The sequence below is a fragment of the Coregonus clupeaformis genome, chromosome 13 (genome assembly GCF_020615455.1).
Source record: "Coregonus clupeaformis isolate EN_2021a chromosome 13, ASM2061545v1, whole genome shotgun sequence".
NCBI lineage: Eukaryota > Metazoa > Chordata > Actinopteri > Salmoniformes > Salmonidae > Coregonus > Coregonus clupeaformis.
The window spans coordinates 56,339,659-56,360,112 of NC_059204.1; the positions used below are offsets into that span (position 1 = coordinate 56,339,659).

The following is a 20,454-nucleotide window of genomic DNA, read 5'->3' on the forward strand; positions in this document are numbered from 1 at the left end:
AGAAATTCCAGAAAATCACATTGTAGGATTTTTAATGAATTTATTTGCAAATTATGGTGGAAAATAAGTATTTGGTCAATAACAAAAAAGTTTCTCAATACTTTGTTATATACCCTTTGTTGGCAATGACACAGGTCAAACGTTTTCTGTAAGTCTTCACAAGGTTTTCACACACTGTTGCTGGTATTTTGGCCCATTCCTCCATGCAGATCTCCTCTAGAGCAGTGATGTTTTGGGGCTGTCGCTGGGCAACACGGATTTTCAACTCCCTCCAAAGATTTTCTATGGGGTTGAGATCTGGAGACTGGCTAGGCCACTCCAGGACCTTGAAATGCTTCTTACGAAGCCACTCCTTCGTTGCCCGGGCGGTGTGTTTGGGATCATTGTCATGCTGAAAGACCCAGCCACGTTTCATCTTCAATGCCCTTGCTGATGGAAGGAGGTTTTCACTCAAAATCTCACGATACATGGCCCCATTCATTCTTTCCTTTACACGGATCAGTCGTCCTGGTCCCTTTGCAGAAAAACAACCCCAAAGCATGATGTTTCCACCCCCATGCTTCACAGTAGGTATGGTGTTCTTTGGATGCAACTCAGCATTCTTTGTACTCCAAACACGACGAGTTGAGTTTTTACCAAAAAGTTATATTTTGGTTTCATCTGACCATATGACATTCTCCCAATCCTCTTCTGGATCATCCAAATGCACTCTAGCAAACTTCAGACGGGCCTGGACATGTACTGGCTTAAGCAGGGGCACACAGCAGGATTTGAGTCCCTGGCGGCGTAGTGTGTTACTGATGGTAGGCTTTGTTACTTTGGTCCCAGCTCTCTGCAGGTCATTCACTAGGTCCCCCCGTGTGGTTCTGGGATTTTTGCTCACCGTTCTTGTGATCATTTTGACCCCACGGGGTGAGATCTTGCGTGGAGCCCCAGATCGAGGGAGATTATCAGTGGTGTTGTATGTCTTCCATTTCCTAATAATTGCTCCCACAGTTGATTTCTTCAAACCAAGCTGCTTACCTATTGCAGATTCAGTCTTCCCAGCCTGGTGCAGGTCTACAATGTTGTTTCTGGTGTCCTTTGACAGCTCTTTGGTCTTGGCCATAGTGGAGTTTGGAGTGTGACTGTTTGAGGTTGTGGACAGGTGTATTTTATACTGATAACAAGTTCAAACAGGTGCCATTAATACAGGAAACGAGGGGAGGACAGAGGAGCCTCTTAAAGAAGAAGTTACAGGTCTGTGAGAGCCAGAAATCTTGCTTGTTTGTAGGTGACCAAATACTTATTTTCCACCATAATTTGCAAATAAATTCATAACAAATCCTACAATGTGATTTTCTGGATTTTTTTTCCTCAATTTGTCTGTCATAGTTGACGTGTACCTATGATGATAATTACAGGCATCTCTAATCTTTTTAAGTGGGAGAACTTGCACAATTGGTGGCTGACTAAATACTTTTTTTCCCCACTGTATGTTAAAATCCTACGCATGAACTGCCGACATTATTACGCATATTAATTGATAATGATGGAAAATAAGATATGCAAGATATTTGAATAGATATATATTTTTAAATAGTTATATATATATAGAGAGGTGACAGCATTGGAAATGCTTTTGGCGGTTAACCTGCTTCTGTTTTGTGGGTGGCACTGTGTGCTGTTTTCGATGGATGGGTCCTGGCCTCTCGGGGCCCTAGGGATCCGAAGGGACGGGGGTGGGATGCCGATCACTGGGATGACGGCTCAACTTGGGATGGGGAGGGGCTTTAGTGGGGGAATTAGTGGAGAACAATTGGAGGGTTACTTAGTAGCAATGCAAATATCACGGTACAGCTATATGGACACTCAATCATTACAGTGTTTTTTATTGGTAAATTTACAAACATATATAATGATAAATAGACTTGAAACTTGTATCTCATTATGGTGTATGGTGAAATAAGTATAGCCAGTTATACTTGTAATGGCTTAGCTGATAATAACAAAATAATAACAATATTTACATGGCTCAAAGAGAAGGAATATAATATCTATTGTTTACAGGAAACTCATTCAACAATTCTAGATGAAGTTGCGTGGAAAAGGCAAGGTAGATGGATTATTTTAAATATGTTATTGGACCATAAACAGATATGGCTCATTAACCTTTACGGACCAAATAATGATGATCCACACTTCTTTGACAATATATATAATAAATGATCAACCCTGCAAGCAATTCAAGACAATATTATTATGGTGGGGGATTATAATACTGTTTTAAATAGCTCAATGGACCGTAAAGGAAATCACACCACAAACAATCACCCACATGCTCTTAAGGAAATCGTGAATGTCATGGATACATTAGAACTAGTAGTTATATGGAGGCTTAAATATACTGATCTAGTGAGATATACATGGCGGAGACTCAATCAAGCTAGTCGTCTTGACTTCTTTCTTATCTCATTCTCGTTGGCACTAAAAGTTAAAAAAGTGTTGATAGGGGACAGAATGCGGTCGGACCATCATATAATTGGCATATACATTACTCTTACTGAATTTCCACGTGGGCGAGGATATTGAAATGTAATCAAAGCCTATTGGATGATAATTTATTTTTAACTACGACAAAGGAATTTATAACTGACTTTTTCCCGACATAACATAGGTACAGCAAATCCCCTTATTGTATGGGACGCCTTTAAATGTGCCTTTAGAGGCCATGCAATTCAGTACTCATCTCGAAAACAAAAGCAATTTAGGTCAAAGGAGTTTATACTAACAAAGGAAATAGAAAGTCTAACAGAACAGATAGATGGCAATAAAAACTGTAACATAGAGGCTCAGAATAAATTAGAGGAAAAACAAAAAGAAATGGAGAAACTTATTCAAGAAAGATTAAGTGTAATATATTATAAAAAATTAAGCAAACTGGATGGAATATGGGGGAAAATGCACCAAATGATTTCTTAATCTTCAACATAGGAATGCTACCAAAAAGAATTTAATGAACTGGTTTCAATTGACGGAGTCACCCATGATTCACCAAATGATATTTTGAAGGAGGAAACAAAGTACTTTAAGCATATGTTTTCGTTTCAGTCGCCTCCATCTCCTCTAACTGAAGCTAATTGTAGAGATTTTTTTTCTATTGATAATGTAAAATTAACAGCCATACAGAAAGACTCATGTGAAGGTGAAATTACAGAGGAGGAACTTCTGGATGCAATTAAAGACTTTAAGTCTGGGAAACTCCAGGGTTGGATGGCATACCAGTTGAGGTATACCAAAAAAAAATTGATATACTAAGAGGACCGTTATTAGCATGCTTTAACCACTCCTATGTAAATGGTAGATTATCTGACACTCAAGAAGAAGGTCTGATCTCATTATTACTGAAACAGGATACAAGTGGAAAATATAAAGATCCAGTACATTAAAAAAATTGGAGGCCCCTTACACTTCAGTGTTGTGATGCAAAAATTCTAGCAAAATGTATAGCGCATAGAATTAAAAAGGTATTGTCGGATATTATTCATTCTAATCAGACAGGTTTTTTACATGGAAGATGCATTGGAGATAATATAAGGCAAGTATTGGAAACAATAGAACACTATGGAAAATCTGGGAAACCAGGCCTGCTATTCATAGCAGACTTCGAAAAGGCATTTGATAAAGTACGACTGGGATTTATATATAAATGCCTGGAGCATTTCAATTTTGGAGAATCTCTTATAAAATGGGTCAAAATCATGTATAGTAACCCTAGGTGTAAAATAGTAAATAATGGCTATTTCTCAGAAAGTTTTAAACTGTCAAGAGGAGTGAAACAAGGTTGTCCACTATCGGCATATCTATTTATTGTGGCCATCGAGATGTTAGCTATTAAAATCAGATCCAACAATAATATCAGGGGATTAGAAATCCAGGGCTTAAAAACAAAGGTGTCATTGTACACTAATGATTCATGTTTTCTTTTAAATCCACAACTAGAATCCCTCCACAGCCTCATAGAGGATCTAGATACATTTTCTAACCTCTCTGGATTACAACCAAATTATGACAAATGTACTATATTACGTATTGGATCACTAAAAAATACAATTTTTACATGACCATGTAGTTTACCAATAAAATGGTCTGATGGTGATGTGGATATACTCGGAATACATATCCCAAAGGAAATAAATGATCTCACTTCAATACATTTTAATAGAAAGTTAGCAAAAGTAGAAACGATCTTGCAACCATGGAAAGGTAAATACCTGTAAATTTTTGGAAAAATCACCCTGATTAACTCTTTAGTATTATCCCAGTTTACCTATTTGCTTATGGTCTTGTCTACGCCTAGCGAACAGTTTTTTAAATTATATGAGAAAAAAATATTCCATTTTATTTGGAATGGCAAGTCAGACAAAATTAAACGGGCCTATTTATATAATGAATATGAATTTGGAGGACAGAAATTATTAAATATTAAAGCATTAGACCTATCACTAAAAGCTTCAGTCATACAAAAGTTATACATAAATCTGAACTGGTTCTCTAGCAAATTAGTAAGATTGTCTCACCCAATGTTCAAGAATGGCCTTTTTCCCTTTATTCAGATTACAACCTCTCACTTTCAGTTATTTGAAAAGGAAATCATCTCCCAAATATCACTATTTCTAAAACAAGCCATAGAAAGTTGGTTGCAATTTCAATTTAATCCTCCAGAAACGACAGAACAAATAATGCAACAAATATTGTGGTTAAACTCAAATATACTAATTGACAAAAAAACTTTTTTTGGGACAAAATGTTTAAAAAAGGTATAATCTTCGTAAATGATATCATCGGTAGGACTGGTGGAGTTATGTGGCACATGCAGCTAACAAAAACATATGGAAATGTCTGCTCTACCCAAAATTACAACCAAATAATTGCAGCCTTACCGCAAAAATGGAAGAGGAAAGTGGAAGGGGGAGAAAGTAAGGAACTTGTCTGTCGGCCTTGCATTAAATAACATAATTGGTTAAGGAAAACTGTGATAAATAAAAAAGTATATCAGTTTCATTTAAGGACAAAAGGATTGACAGCCGTCCCATATAGATTGCAAAATAGTTGGGAAGAGATTTGAGACGTACCGATCCCATGGCATAGTGTTTATGAACTGATACGCAAAATGACACCGGATTCAAAACTTAGAATCTTTCAATTTAAATGATTCTATAAAATTCTTGCTACCAATAGAATGTTATTTATATGGGGGATACAATCTTCCCAGCTCTGCAGATTTTGCTGCGAAGAGACAGAATCATTAGATCATTTGTTTTGGTACTGTCCATTTGTAGCTTGTTTTTGGACACAGGTCCAGGAATGGCTAAAGGATAGCAATATTTACCTGGAGCTAACCTTGCAGATAGCACTACTGGGTGATCTGAAAAGTCATAGTCAATCGATCAATAATATAATAATACTTTTAGCAAAAATGTTTATTTTCAATTCACAATCTGTAGAAACAATGAGAATAGAAAGGTTCAGAACTTTTGTAAAACATCACAGTACAGTTGAAAAATATATGGCAAATAGAAATCCTATGTGGATGGTGTTAAGAGATAGATGGGTGGTGTTGAATGGAGTTGAAGGATGGGATTAATAACAACTAACAACAAATAATAACAAGATAACTAATAATGTAAGCATACTGTGTCCATAATAAGTATATAGGTTGTAGGTTGGGAGCTTTTGTGAAAGAGCACAGTTAGAAAGATATGGCATATAGAAGCAAACCGGATGGACGTCATGAAAATGATCGGAGAGGTTGAGAGTAGAAGAAGTTCAGGAGAAAAAACAAATAAAGTATAATTATTGTCAAATTGACTGTGTCCATAAAATGTAAATAGTAAGTATAGACCGGAAGTAGAGGCCTAAGCATTGTTGTTCACTAGTTTACTCCAAGTAGGGAAAGGGTGGTGGGGTTGGAAAGTAATAAAGGGGAATATATATATATTTTTAAGAATATGTATGTGTATGTATGTGTGTATGTATGTGTGTATATGTGTATATATATATGTATGTGTATGTGTATGTGTGTGTATATATACAAAAAAACATGGGGGATTGGAAGTGATGCAGACAATTACATTGATGGAAGTTACAATCTATCTGTAATATTAAGCTGATCTACCCCTTTAGAAAAAATAAAAAAATAGTAAGGAAGACCATGCATAATGCACCATGTCCAGCACTTGAAAGCAGCGAGGTGAGGGGGACTGCAGGGCCAGCCCCTTTGTTCTGTACACTCCCATGTCTATTGAGACACTGAGACATGCTCTCTCCCCTCTCCAGGTGAAGCTAATGTGCTTCCCCTCTCAACTCGGGTTCCCTTTTAGAAATAGAATGGGTATAACACAGTAAGGGCCTTTTGCACGCATTTTCCATTTCAGAAGCATTTGTGTATTTAAAAATAAGCACTGATCTTTTAACATTGCAAGTCAACGTGATCATGTTTTGTATTGACAAAATGAGCGGGAAAAGAGTTCCCATTGGCTTTTTATTTGTTTGTGCGTCTCATTGCTGTGGGAGGAATCAGGCTGGCAATAACACTTGTAGACACATGCTCTGGAGTCAAAGTCATCAATAAACTGCTCTCTTGCCTGGACCAGGGCCTAAGTGGGTCAGCTTCACACCTCAGTGTTCCTGACACCGCAGACAAGATGCATCTCCACCAAGATGTGTAGCCTGATGTCCCTCTGGCCTGATTCAATCTAACCTGATGTAGTGTTTCAATGCAGCGTTCTTGTTCATGCAGCCAGTTCTTTCTTATTCAATCTGGATCTCTAACTGCACATAGTTATTATTCAATGAAACCATCCAAAACTGTGAAACAATATACCTACCTCTTCTCTGGATTGACAGCCTGTGATGGGGTTATCATAAACAACTTATACAGGGCGTCTGTAAAAAGTCAAACTATGTCATCTTCCAAGCAGGCTGGCAGAGTCGAAGGAGCTGCCATGGATATGTATTTCTAATGTGCCTTTTTTGTGTTGTTTTGCAGTGTATTGTTGTCAGGCTCTGGCTGGCTGCAGTCAGGCAGCACTTAGAGCAACAAGCTTATCTAAGAGAGGATCAGTGAATGGCCTAGTCTTAATAATGCATGTGAAAGTATGACCCAGTGTATTTACATTTTTCAAGGATAAAGCATGTCTGCAGGAGGTCAGGTGTACTTTTAAGACACTTTCAATCCAGCCAGGGGTTTTGTCTTGAAAGCATGCGCTCAGAAGGAAATTCCCGGAAATGGCGTTTAAGTCACTTGTGGTAAATTGAGGCCATGTTATGGCCTGCCTTTAGAAGCTACTGGATGATTAGAGACCAATCTCAAAATGAAAGCTTTTTCTGAAGAACCTTTCAGAAGTGTACATACTGTTCCTCTGAGGACTCGAAGGCTCATGTTTACACCTCAAAGGTTTGGTTTTCTGTAACAAGGTGAAAATAACAAAAATGTAGCAGCGCCAAACAAGAGACATTGAACATAATGCCTTGGAAACATGTGCAGGGGCTTTTTTCTATTTGTTTGAGTCTGTTTAGATTTTGGCATACATTCTGGAAACTATAATGTTCTCCAAGTTAGCCCCTTACAGGGTTAGAAGCATAGATTTGGTTCTTCATCTTCTTATAACATTCACAGTCATATTTTTTCTGGTCACGTCTGTGGTCTACACAGTATTCTTCAGATCATAGATCACAACATATTATGTTTTAAGATTAAGATTGATCAAATAGTATTTTATCTTTTTAATAATTAGCCATTTGAGCCTTGGATTCTTTAGTGGGAAAACTACCCTCCCAAACAACTTACCCTCCATGCATCTACAATAATCATTTCCCCCAATCTGATGGAGTTCAACCTGCAGAATGGTGTTATGATCATATTTTTCAGTCTCTTTTACATTGTTACCTGGTAAATATCAATACTCTGAAAAGGGAAATGATGGAGGACTTTAACAATTAAACAGAATGAATGTCCATTAGATCGATGGAGAGGAGTGCTCTTATCAGATTACTGCAGGTCCAGACTCCAATCTGCATTATTCTATAATGCTTTAGAAGCGATCGTTGGCATCTAAACGCTGATGTATAATAAGCAGGAGTAAAACGTATCACACAGACAAACAAAATCAATACAATTCAATTCAACCTCTTAGGCCAAATGCAGGACTCTGTCATTAGTCTATTCGTACACAACTGGGAAGAGTTAATGCAGACTTGTCTCTCTAATTGGGGGGAAACTCAATCATGATAACAAAGTTGGTAACACTTCCTATGAATACACTCTGCAAAGGTACCCTCGACATAGGCACTAATAACTACTCAGAAAAATAACTAGAGAGTAGAGCAGGGTTTCCCAAACTCGGTCCTGGATCCTCTCTTTTAATTTGATTAAGAAAGCTTTGATTAGATTTTGGTACTTCTTGTAAATAGCTTTATTCTTGTATTCTTGATTTGATTTTATGTTTATTTGTACTTTGGAATGGTAACCTTGTTACATGTGCTAATTAAACGGAAAAAATCCCCCAGGCTCTCTCCAAATTGAGGAAAAGTGAACGTTAAGTGCTTACGAAATGTCACAAAACTCTCAGACACTTATCAAGCCACTCAGAAAAGACTCAACACTCTCTCTCGCTTTCTCTCTCACGTTCTCTCTTGCTTTCTCTCACGCTTTCTCTCTCCTTTTCTCCCCACAGAGCTCCCCAGCAGTCCACCAGCTCAGTTCACCTTCAGACCCCTACCCCCACCTCCACCCCCTCCCCACGCGTGCACATGTGCCCGCCCAGCCCCTCACGCTCACGTTTCTGAGGCACTGCAGAGAAACACCCTGCCGGCTCGGAGCCAGGCGATGGACGGAGATCCCACTCAGCCGGCCGACAGAGACAGAGGCCAGCTCCACAACAGCTGGGCCCTCAACAGCAACATCCCCCTGGAGACCAGGTAGGCCTTGGCACTTCCACTCTCACCTGCCTAGTAATGGGGTCAGTGCAGTGTGGCAGACACCATAACAGCTCTGTGGCCATAGTTTCCCCAGTATTGAGTCATGCAGGGATCTTGGCCTCTTTCCCTCTGTGTTCTTAATCACTGTGACACCACCAGTAACTTGGATCCACAAAATAGTGCTAGCTTTGAGAAAAGTCGATGAAATGGATATGTTGTTGGCATAAGTGTTGCAGAGAGGACCCCTGTGACTTCAGTCACAGACCTCTCAGACTTCTTTAATGATTCACACTTGATAGAGTTGAATAATGGTATAAATTCATAATGAGGGGTTGGTGGTGCATAACTAAATATTATCGCTTTGATGAGATTCAGGGCTAAGGCTTTTGAGAAGTGAAGTGGTATACAAATCCAAATAACATAAATAGATGCATTAGTAGCTGAACATATTCAAGATCAAGGCCTTTTCAAAGCGAACATTTTCACAGCAAAAGCCTGTTCACAATTAGAGTTTAAAGAAATGTTTCAGATGTAAATATTAAAATTGCTACTGTAGTTGTAAAAGGAAGGTTGTCTACAACTGACTGGCGAGACACGTTTGTTTGCATAGCCACACGTGACAATGAATGAAGCAACAACTTTTTGGGAAGTGTATCCATCCCAAAGAGGGTTTATTATTTTTAAACAGACATCCAAAGGGAAAACCACTTAAAGCGGTCACCCTTTATCAATGGGCTTTTCTTCTTGTGATCACTTCCACAGAATTTCAAACTGTGCCTGTCTCTGCCAGGCTAGATCATTTGTGTGAATTCCAAGCTACCAAAATGTGACCTTTATCCCTTTTAGCGTATGAACATGGAATTAATTATTTTTGTCCTGCATGAAAACCAGTCTGCCAGGTGAGATAATTAGTTTCTCTTTCTTATCTTTGGTCTGGTAGATTATGGGAGATGAAAGCAGTTGAAACAGAACAGACTGTGACAGGTTAGTAGCTAGACCAAAGATTGTCTATTATATTGACAAGATAGACATGTGACCGCTCTAACAATGGAAATACTGTACAATATATTGTCCTCAAAGATGGAAGGCAGGCGGGAAGAGGCGAGATCAGGTGGGAACATTCTAGCCAATGAGAGGGCAGATACTCGTGTGAGCTAGTGGACTCATCTTTGTATCTGTTCCATTATAGCATCTGTGACAGCATTGGCAGCGCCGTTGGGGCTATCTTCATTTAAAAGTATTGCATTTTCTTCTTCTTCATTGGCTGATTGCTTCTAACTCATAGGAATCCCTACCCAGTTGGCTACTTTAAAATAGTGGAATCCCTCAATGGTAATGTCCAGGGCTAAAACAAGTTATATCCATGATGAGTCCTCTATCTATCTCTATGACCACAGGCACAACGCCGATATAAAGTCGTTGATGAAATTCTTTATGTGCACTTATATCAGTGGATTCGTAACAACCTAACCATTAGGAAACTTCTATTCGATCAAATAAGCCTCACGTAGCAGTTAGCAATTACATTTTCTGATGACAAAATTCGACCCTCCTCATTGACCTCCATACAAAAATTCCTCACTTCGTGGGCTTATTTTCTTGGACAAATTCTGGGCTGATTAAAACCTCTCGCTTCGCCTCTTCCTCTGGCTACACTCCTAATTGATAGGAAATCAAAGGAAGAAGCGATAGCCGCCAACAGCTTTCAGCTCAAAGGTGAAAATACAGAAATACAACATTTTAATCCATTAGATTTACTGTAATGGAGAAAGCCATTGTGGGTAGTTCAGAGGTTGAAAAACTCTATTATTAACTTAAAATGAGTTGAGCTCTCTATACGCTTCTTTCCTCTTCATGCTTAGAAAATGTTCAATTCAATTGCTGTACACCACAAGCAACCAGGTAAATCTTCCCCTCTTCATTTGATGTGGAACACAAAACCAATCAAAGAATTTCCTGCTTGTTATTAATGACAAGCTTTGTTTGGCTTTGTATGGAGGAAAGGGTTTTAACATGCAAAGAGAGACCACTATGACAGGAAAACTATGGAAAAGTAAATGAATAAAATGAAGTAGAGAGCCTTTGTCAAGATTGACAATTATGCTGTCTGCTTTTTGAGATTGTTTTTTGTTTAAAGGGTTGTCTGTGAAATGTGAAATGAGTCGCTGGCCTATTTCTCTATTTCCCCCTTGTTTGGTAAACCCACCATTGCTTGGTGCTTCATAAATGTCTTGTAAATTGAAAATAAGCAATCCTATCAGAGGTAAACAACTTCTTTCTATTGACTAAAAGAAGTTGACATGTCGTCTTCAGAAAAAGACTGAAGTGTGTGTTATCAGCATCAGTAGGCAGAAGTCTACATCATAGAGCTACCCGCATTCACGTTAAAGGAGAAGTTCTCTTTTTTACAACCAATTCTCTATTTTTGATGTAAATGGCATGTTATAGAAGGGTCCAGATACCTTTTTTGTGATTTCACTTGTTTTTGAGAAAATTATGTTATATAATGTTGCGGATAAAGTTCTAAATTACACAATTTCATGTGTACAACATCTAAAGACCTGCATCACTATACTGAGAGCTTTGCCGTTTCTAAAAGGACGTATTTGGGGGGTTTTGGAGCCTTTGTTCATGTTGTTTCAGGGCCCCCATACTACACGAGGATGAGGAAGTGATTTGCTGTTTGTGGTACGTTTTTCAAAAACAAGTGAAATCACCACATTGTTGTTGATTTTGTTGTAAAAAAAATTAACTTCTCCTTTAATTGAGTTTCGCAGCCATTGTGGGTAGATTCAGTGGACTGAAGCAATCAAATGAATGGATGGATGCAGGAGATCCATGGTTGATAAAATCTCCTCAAGGAAGCCATTAGTCAGTGGGCAGGAGAGGGTGTTAGTAAGAGACTAGAAAACAAGGGCCTACCTTAGGCATGTTTTCTCCCACACGCATTGTATTCAAAACATCCTTAATGTCTCATATGTGTATGTAATGTACAACAGTGACAACAATGACAAATTAACACAATTAGGTTTGCGGGAGGGGTAGTGGTACATCTTAAATTTGATGGAATAGGTAGATCCTCCCTCCCTTATGGTGGATCTCATTGACTGTGCTCATTTAGGCCCCAAACTTATGTAGAGGTCACTCACTCTGCATAGAAGACGAGAATGCCACCATGCCTGATGTGGCTATGTGCTGACTTTCTGTTCTCACCTAAATGAACCTTGTTGATTAACCTGTGGTCGATATTCAACCTAATACAATGCCAGCATTCATGTAGATCAGCAAATTGCTATCCAATACCTCCTCTTGGCATTGTTTATCTCATCATTGTCAATTCTAATGAAATTGAAAGTTTGATGTGATGGCCAGATATCAATAACATCACCACATTTGATATTTTGTCTTTACATTTAGAAAATTATAACAACTGCTATTACTGCACATTCACTCTACAGTCTGGGTGATGTGCTGTTGACATAGTTTTAACACTGAAGAAATGTTCCTTATGACACCTTCAGAGTGATACTATGAAGAAATGCTCCTTATGACACCTTCAGAGTGATACTATGAAGAAATGCTCCCTGTGACGTGACACCTTCAGAGGGATACTGCTAAATGGCATATTATAATTATTATATTATTACTATGAAGAAATGCTCCCTATGACACCTTCACTATGAAGAAATGCTCCCTATGACGTGACACCTTCAGAGGGATACTATGAAGAAATGCTCCCTATGACATTTGGCCAACGCACATATAGGCATACTGTGCCTTCACAAAATGGTGGTTTAACATAAGATACTGCCTCATAAATAGAAAATACAGACGACAGAAGAAAAGGAATCAATTGTAAAGATCAGTGATCAATAGAGTGATCCTCAGGTCATCATTACAGACGTCTTGGGGGGAAAACAAGTATTTTAATTTAACATTGACATTTTTAGTCATTTTAGCAGATGCTCTTATCCAGAGCGACTTACAGTTAGTGAGTTCATACAGTACATTTTCATACTGGTCCCCCATGGGAAACGAACCCACAACCCTGGCGTTGCAAGCACCATGCTCTACCAACTGAGCTACAGTTCCTCCTCCTGAACACCTTCCTCAAAGCATCAAAAAGTATGGCATAAAAGCAGTTATTTTATTATGCCTAAATGATATCAGCCGAGTCGATACAGTGTTGAGAACACAAAGACACTGATGATATGGCACTGACACAACATCAATGCAATTACATATTTCTGTCACATCAGCATAATGACCATATTCAAGACCACAAGCATATTCTTCCTAATTTCTTTAAATTACACAAAGACAGGAATTGATTGGTCCTCTATTGACAGTTTTTTTGCTCTTAATAATGCATTTTTCAAGTGTCTGCAACAGCATTACAACAGAACAGTGACTCAATATCCCAGACAGTCTTGAGTGAGCTCAGTGCTGTCCTGATCCAAACTGGATGTCCACTGTCCATGACTCAACGCTACAATTCAGTCAGTTTTCATGAATGTTTCCGCAGACCGTGAGGAGGATTACCGAACACCACGGGATGCTGCATTTACAGTGGCTTGGACAACAAAAACAAACATGTCTCAGATAACTTTATCCCTTTGTGAACCATACTTAAACTTAATTACGCTGTCTGTGAAAGTTGGCCCAGCAATTAAGCCCTGTGATATAATCTTCTCTAAAACTGACCTTTGTACTCTCCCATCTTTAATTGGGCACATTAAAGATAGCGGCTAATGGTATTAAACCTTTTCTAATTAGGGACCTGAGCAATGAGGGTTATTTTTTCCCCCTTGTGTTCTTCTGTTCCGCCAGTCGGTCTATTCCCTCCCTGTACACTGCCGCCTACAGCTTGTTAGATAAAGGCAGTGGTTCCAAGGTCAAGTTCACAGTGAGGAAGAATTGGCCACCCTTCAGCATTAGCATAAATCAATGTAAGCACAGCATTCAGCATCACTGTCAGCTGTAAGAATGTAATAATAAATGTCTTAGACTCTCTCTCTCCCTCTCTCTCCCTCTCTCTCCCTCTCTCTGGCTCTCTCTCTCAGGAGTGTACATATTAAGGCAGTTTGCCTGTTGGGAGCATTCATTAATTAGATTTAGGATGTATATCATTTGGCCAGGGAGGGAAATGGGATTGCATTCTGAGATTTGATTTTAATGATGTGCATTTCTAGCAGTTTACCAATAACTTAGAAGTACACAAGTAACTAACAGAAGTATATTCTGTTCTGTATTCTATTTAAGTACTACACAGATGGAAAAGGTCTTAATCTATGCATATTCATTCATGTCATATCTACACCATTTTGTATTGGTGCACAAAGGTGTAAATGTTCACACATAAGTGTTTAACAATTAAATAGTAATGTATGGTAATGTACTATGTTGTGTATATTCTCATTAATGTCAACCTCTTGTGTTGGTGTGTTGCAGACATTTCCTGTTCAAACATGGCTCAGGCTCCTCTGCCCTGTTCAGCGCTGCCAGTCAGAACTACCCTCTGACATCTAACACAGTGTACTCCCCACCCCCACGGCCCCTACCCAGGAGCACCTTCTCCAGACCTATGTTCACCTTCAACAAGCCCTACAAGTGCTGCAACTGGAAATGCACTGCCTTAAGCGCCACCGCTATCACCGTAACCCTCGCCCTTTTGCTCACATACGTCATTGGTAAGTTGGGTATTTCTCCCTATCTATATTATCTATATTTATTGAACAATTCAGTACAGTACAGAAGCATAACATTTCAGTATGGAGTGATTTCAGTGCCAACAGAAACTGTATTTGAATTCAATATTTTAGAATATGTATTTATATTTTGAATTCAATATTTTTGAATTTGTAATGCACAAATTGAATATTTGAATTAATAAATTGAACTTGTATTTCATGATTTGAAACTGAATTAAATTAATATTGCATTCAGTTTTAAAATACAATTTCAATTTAAGTGAATATTCAAATTCAATATTTATTTATTCAATTTAAATATGGTACATATTGCATTCATTTTCTGTGTATCAAGTTTACAAACTATAATTTCAAGTTTACCAAAGTTTCATATATTTAACTTCTCAGATGCATTCAGATTCAGTTTTCAAATTCACATCCTGGTACTTTGCCAGCAAGGAATGGTAGAAGAGAACAGATAGAATCAAATGCCCTCTGTGTTAATCAGGTTTCTGACGGTTTCTGAAACCAATGTGGCATATTTAATTTTCTTCCTATGAATTTTAGCGTTTGAACCGTTTGGGCTATAAGCTATTATGACCCGATTTCTGAAAGCTAAGACTCTCTGGAACATTAGACACATTAGAAGGGAGTGTGACAAAAAACACAATTTGGCCCCAATAAGAATATAGTTGAATAGCCCTATCATAGCCCTTCTAAGGATAGCTTTGCCGGTTCGAACCGGGTCTACTGCATGTTACAAGACTGTGTTAGCCCACTAATGTATTTTCTTCCTATGAATTTGGCTCTAGCGTTTGAACTGTTTGAGCTATTATGACCCAATTCCTGAAAGCTAGGACCTGAGCTATTATGACCCCATTCCTGAAAGCTAAGACCTGAGCTATTATGACCCCATTCCTGAAAGCTAAGACCTGAGCTATTATGACCCCATTCCTGAAAGCTAAGACCTGAGCTATTATGACCCAATTCCTGAAAGCTAGGACCTGAGCTATTATGACCCCATTCCTGAAAGCTAAGACCTGAGCTATTATGACCCCATTCCTGAAAGCTAAGACCTGAGCTATTATGACCCCATTCCTGAAAGCTAAGACCTGAGCTATTATGACCCCATTCCTGAAAGCTAAGACCCTATGGAACATGGTCGTGCCTTTTGTTCCCCTCTAGGATGCTCACAGGATGCACAGGAGACCTGAAGACGTGTTAGTTTGACATGTGTTGGTTTGTGTTACACATGTGTTAGTTTCAAGCCTCCGGCAAGGGTACTCATTATAAGGGTGACTGACTGGGTTAAGACTTTGTTAGCCTGCTGAGCTAAAGCCTAAGTTATGTGACTTGGATGGGTCTCGAGGAGGAGGTCAAAGGGGGGTGAAGTGTAACACAGGTGGTTCAGGGACCACGCTTACAGGATGGGTAACTTGTCAGAGACCTGAAAAGTTACATTGTCTAGCGCACAGGAGACCTGGGTTAGAACCCCATCAGTCAAACTAACTTGTCTTCAGGTCTCAGGCAAGGTTGCATGTATGAGGTCAAAGGGGGGTGAAATACAACCAAGGTCCAAGCTCTTTTGATGAGTAACCTTGCTGGAGACTTGAAGACTTGTGTTAGCTTCCTGAACTCATCCCTATGGGCTTTAGCTAAGTGGGCTAACACAGTCTTGTAACATGCAGTAGACCCGGTTCGAACTGGAAAAGCTATCCTTAGAAGGGCTATGACAGGGCTATTCAACTATATTCTTATTGGGGCCAAATTAGTTTTTTTGTCCATTAAAATAACATAAAATTGATCAGAAATACAGTGTAGACATTGTTAATGTTGTAAATGGCTATTTTAGCTGGAAACGGCTGATTTTTAATGGAATATCTACATAGGCGTACAGAGGCCCATTATCAGCAACCATCAGTCCTGTGTTCCAATGGCACATTGTGTTTGCTAATCCAAGTTAACATTTTAAAAGGCTAATTGATCATTAGAAAACCCTTTTGCAATTATGTTAGCACAGCTGAAAACTGTTGTGCTGATTAAAGAAGCAATGAAACTGGCCTTCTTGAGACTAGTTGAGTATCTGGAGTATCAGCAATTGTGGGTTTGATTACAGGCTCAAAATGGCCAGAAACAAATAACTTTCTTCTGAAACCCGTCAGTCTATTCTTGTTCTGAGAAATGAAGGCTATTCCATGTGAGAAATTGCCAAGAAACTGAAGATCTCGTACAACGCTGTGTACTACTCCCTTCACAGAACAGCGCAAACTGGCTCTAACCAGAATAGAAAGAGGAGTGGGAGGCCCCGGTGCACAACTGAGCAAGAGGACAAATACATTAGAGTATCTAGTTTGAGAAACAGACGCCTCACAGGTCCTCAACTGGCAGCTTCATTAAATAGTACCCGCAAAACACCAGTCTCAACGTCAACAGTGAAGAGGCGACTCCGGGATGCTGACCTTCTAGGCAGAGTTGCAAAGAAAAAGCCATATGTCAGACTGGCCAATACAAATAAAAGATTAAGATGGGCAAAAGAACTGTGATGTCACGAGAGGCTGTGTCCTGGAGGGACGTTACATCCCCCTGAGGTGGCTGCAAACCCAGACAGCTATGGCTCCATCTGCTGGTATGGTCGGGAACTCCAACCCTCTATGGCCAATCTTCCCACGCAGCTGAAACAAATGAGGAGCTGATGAGCTGAAGGTTTGGGAAGTGAAGAGACACAGTCTCCAACCTGGGCTCTCTGGAGGACAAGAGTGCTGCACGTCCACTTCCATGAGGAATATAAGGATTTGGAGATACTTACCTTTGGGAAATACTCACCTTTGGATATATGCACCTGTGGAAATACGTGAGAGACATTTGGAAGGACTTTTGGCTGGGTTGGCCACTAGCTGCAACGTGGACTACAGTAAGGCTGGGGAAAAGTTATCTGAGCGAGTGAGAATTATGATTTTGGATGTGGAAGAGACATCCCTGAACTGTTAACCCTTAAAGAGCCACAAGAGAACAGAATTTTGTTATATTTTCGTTAATTTCCCAAGACCTATAATAAAATCCTTGTTTTGTTTGAACCTTGTCTCCTTGCACTACTTGAGCAATCCCGCTGAAAGCTGTGTAGCCTCTCGTGACGTCACAGATGGTGGAGAATACGGGCACGCTCAAGCGTTAATAGTGCATGTCAGAGGAGGATACCGAAGGTTTGATCACCCAGTTTTCCAAGTTGGCCGTGAGGCTCCCCGCCGACTGAAATGGAGGACATATTGAAAGCCCTTGTTGCTGGCCAGCAAGCCCAGATGCAAGCAAACGTGGCTCTCTTGGAGGAGCAAAAGAAAGCCAACCTTCTGAAGGCAGAGGAATTGCAGTTGCAGAGACAGAGGGTGGTCCAAAATACCCGCCCAATAAAGGCAAGTGACTTTATATCTAAGATGGGAGCTACCGATGACATTGAGGCATACCTGCATGCATTTGAGGCCACGGCCACTAGGGAAGCCTGGCCCAAGCAACAGTGGGTTGGTCTGTTAGCCCCCCTTTCTAACCGGGGAATCGCTGAATGCTGTCCGGGACCTGGGCCCTGACCAGGTTACTGACTATGATGCCCTGAAGTCTGAGATCCTCAGCAGATATGGACTCACAAAGTTTGGTATGGCCCAGCGCTTTCACAGCTGGACCTTCCAACCAGACCAACCTCCTCGGGCGCAGATGCATGAACTTGTCCGAATCGCAAGGAAATGGCTGGATCCGCAGAGGAATACAGCAGCGGCGGTGGTGGAGGCCGTTGTGGTGGATCGTTACCTACGCGCCCTGCCTTATGAGGCAAAACGGTTCATCAGTCAACAGGCCTTGACCACGGCTGATCTGACCGTGGAAGCTGTGGAAAAGTACCAGGCCACAGCGGAGATGCTGAATGCTTCCCGAAAAGACCCCAGGAGTGCGGCCCCACCACAAATGGGAAGAACCCGTCCAAAGGACCCCAAGGTCTCGAACCCAGCCACGTCAGGACTTATCCCGGCTCCAGGGGGAGCCAGAAACCAGGCGGGTCCAAGAAGAGTACACCAGGAGGGGGAAACTCGACAGTGTTACCGGTGTGGGGAGATGGGACATATCTCCTGGCAGTGTGGGAAACCAGCCGATGAACCTATGCCCACTGCGGAGTCCTCCAGCTCAGCACCCACACACCGTTTTGCCTCGCTCTTGGGAGTCGTAGATGGCGGCCCAGATCGACCCCCCACCTGCCCGGTAACTGTGAATCACCATGATGTGGAGGCCTTACTGGATTCTGGTAGCCGGGCCACCCTGGTGCGTAAGGATTTGGTGGGCCCAACGTGTCTGACCCCGGGGAAAGTCCTCCCAGTTTCCTGTGTCCATGGGGACACCAGAGAATACCCCATTACTGAACTTACAATGACCAGCACACGGGGAACCATACACACGACGGCGGGGGTGGTTGATTCCCTCCCCGTCCCTGTCCTAATTGGACGAGACTGCCCAGCCTTTTACCCACTCTGGAGAGAGTCTCAGGAGAGGATAACCCGAGTACCTCGGAAACGGAGAGGCAAGACTCATCCTGGGAAGGCTCCGGTGCAATCCTCCCGAGTTACTCACTCCCGCCCGGGCTCTGATAGGGATGGCAGGTGCCCAGACCGACACAGAGACGGAGCTACAGAATCTGGACAAAGAACTGTCTGGTCTGAAGGGGACCGCTGAGAGGTATCGTTTGTTAAAGCAACAGTTAGACATGAAGACAGAAGAGTTAGATATCCTCCAGGCTAAACTCCAACAGAGCTCCTTCCCTAAGCAACAGGAGGAGCTGGAGAGGCTGCGCAGGACCATCGAGGAGTGTGAGGAGACCCTGCGCAGTAGTAAGGAGGTCCAGAAGAAGGCAGAGGAGAAGTACAAGGTGTTGGAGAACAAGATGAAAAATGCGGAGGCAGAGAGAGAGAAGGAACTGAAAGCTGCTCAACAGAAGCTAAACTCTGCTAAAACCAAGGCTGATGCGTTCAGTAAGAAACTCAAGGAGAGACAACAGGAGGCTGAGTCCCTGGTCCTAGAGTTGGAGGAGTTGAAGAGAGAGCAGTCTGGCAAGCACCACGGCAATGCGGACGCCCTCTCCCGGCGTGATGCCTTCTTCGCTGCCTTTACCCCGACGAGGACGTCGGTCCCGAGGAGGGGGATGTGTGATGTCACGAGAGGCTGTGTCCTGGAGGGACGTTACATCCCCTGAGGTGGCTGCAAACCCAGACAGCTATGGCTCCATCTGCTGGTATGGTCGGGAACTCCAACCCTCTATGGCCAATCTTCCCACGCAGCTGAAACAAATGAGGAGCTGATGAGCTGAAGGTTTGGGAAGTGAAGAGACACAGTCTCCAACCTGGGCTCTCTGGAGGACAAGAGTGCTGCACGTCCACTTCCATGAGGAATATAAGGATTTGGAGATACTTACCTTTGGGAAATACTCACCTTTGGATATATGCACCTGTGGAAATACGTGAGAGACATTTGGAAGGACTTTTGGCTGGGTTGGCCACTAGCTGCAACGTGGACTACAGTAAGGCTGGGGAAAAGTTATCTGAGCGAGTGAGAATTATGATTTTGGATGTGGAAGAGACATCCCTGAACTGTTAACCCTTAAAGAGCCACAAGAGAACAGAATTTTGTTATATTTTCGTTAATTTCCCAAGACCTATAATAAAATCCTTGTTTTGTTTGAACCTTGTCTCCTTGCACTACTTGAGCAATCCCGCTGAAAGCTGTGTAGCCTCTCGTGACGTCACAGATGGTGGAGAATACGGGCACGCTCAAG

At 41.1% G+C, this 20,454-nt stretch overlaps 1 protein-coding gene across 1 annotated transcript in view; it reads left to right on the plus strand.

Annotated features, from left to right (window-relative positions):
- The window catches only part of LOC121579948 (teneurin-1), a 218,412-nt gene that overhangs the window by 111,547 nt on the left and 86,411 nt on the right, over positions 1 to 20,454 (plus strand). Inside the window, exons 4-5 of the mRNA XM_041894959.2 lie at positions 8,718 to 8,961; positions 14,413 to 14,651. Coding sequence (XP_041750893.1) covers positions 8,718 to 8,961; positions 14,413 to 14,651 — 483 coding nt within the window. The remainder of the gene's footprint in view (positions 1 to 8,717; positions 8,962 to 14,412; positions 14,652 to 20,454) is intronic.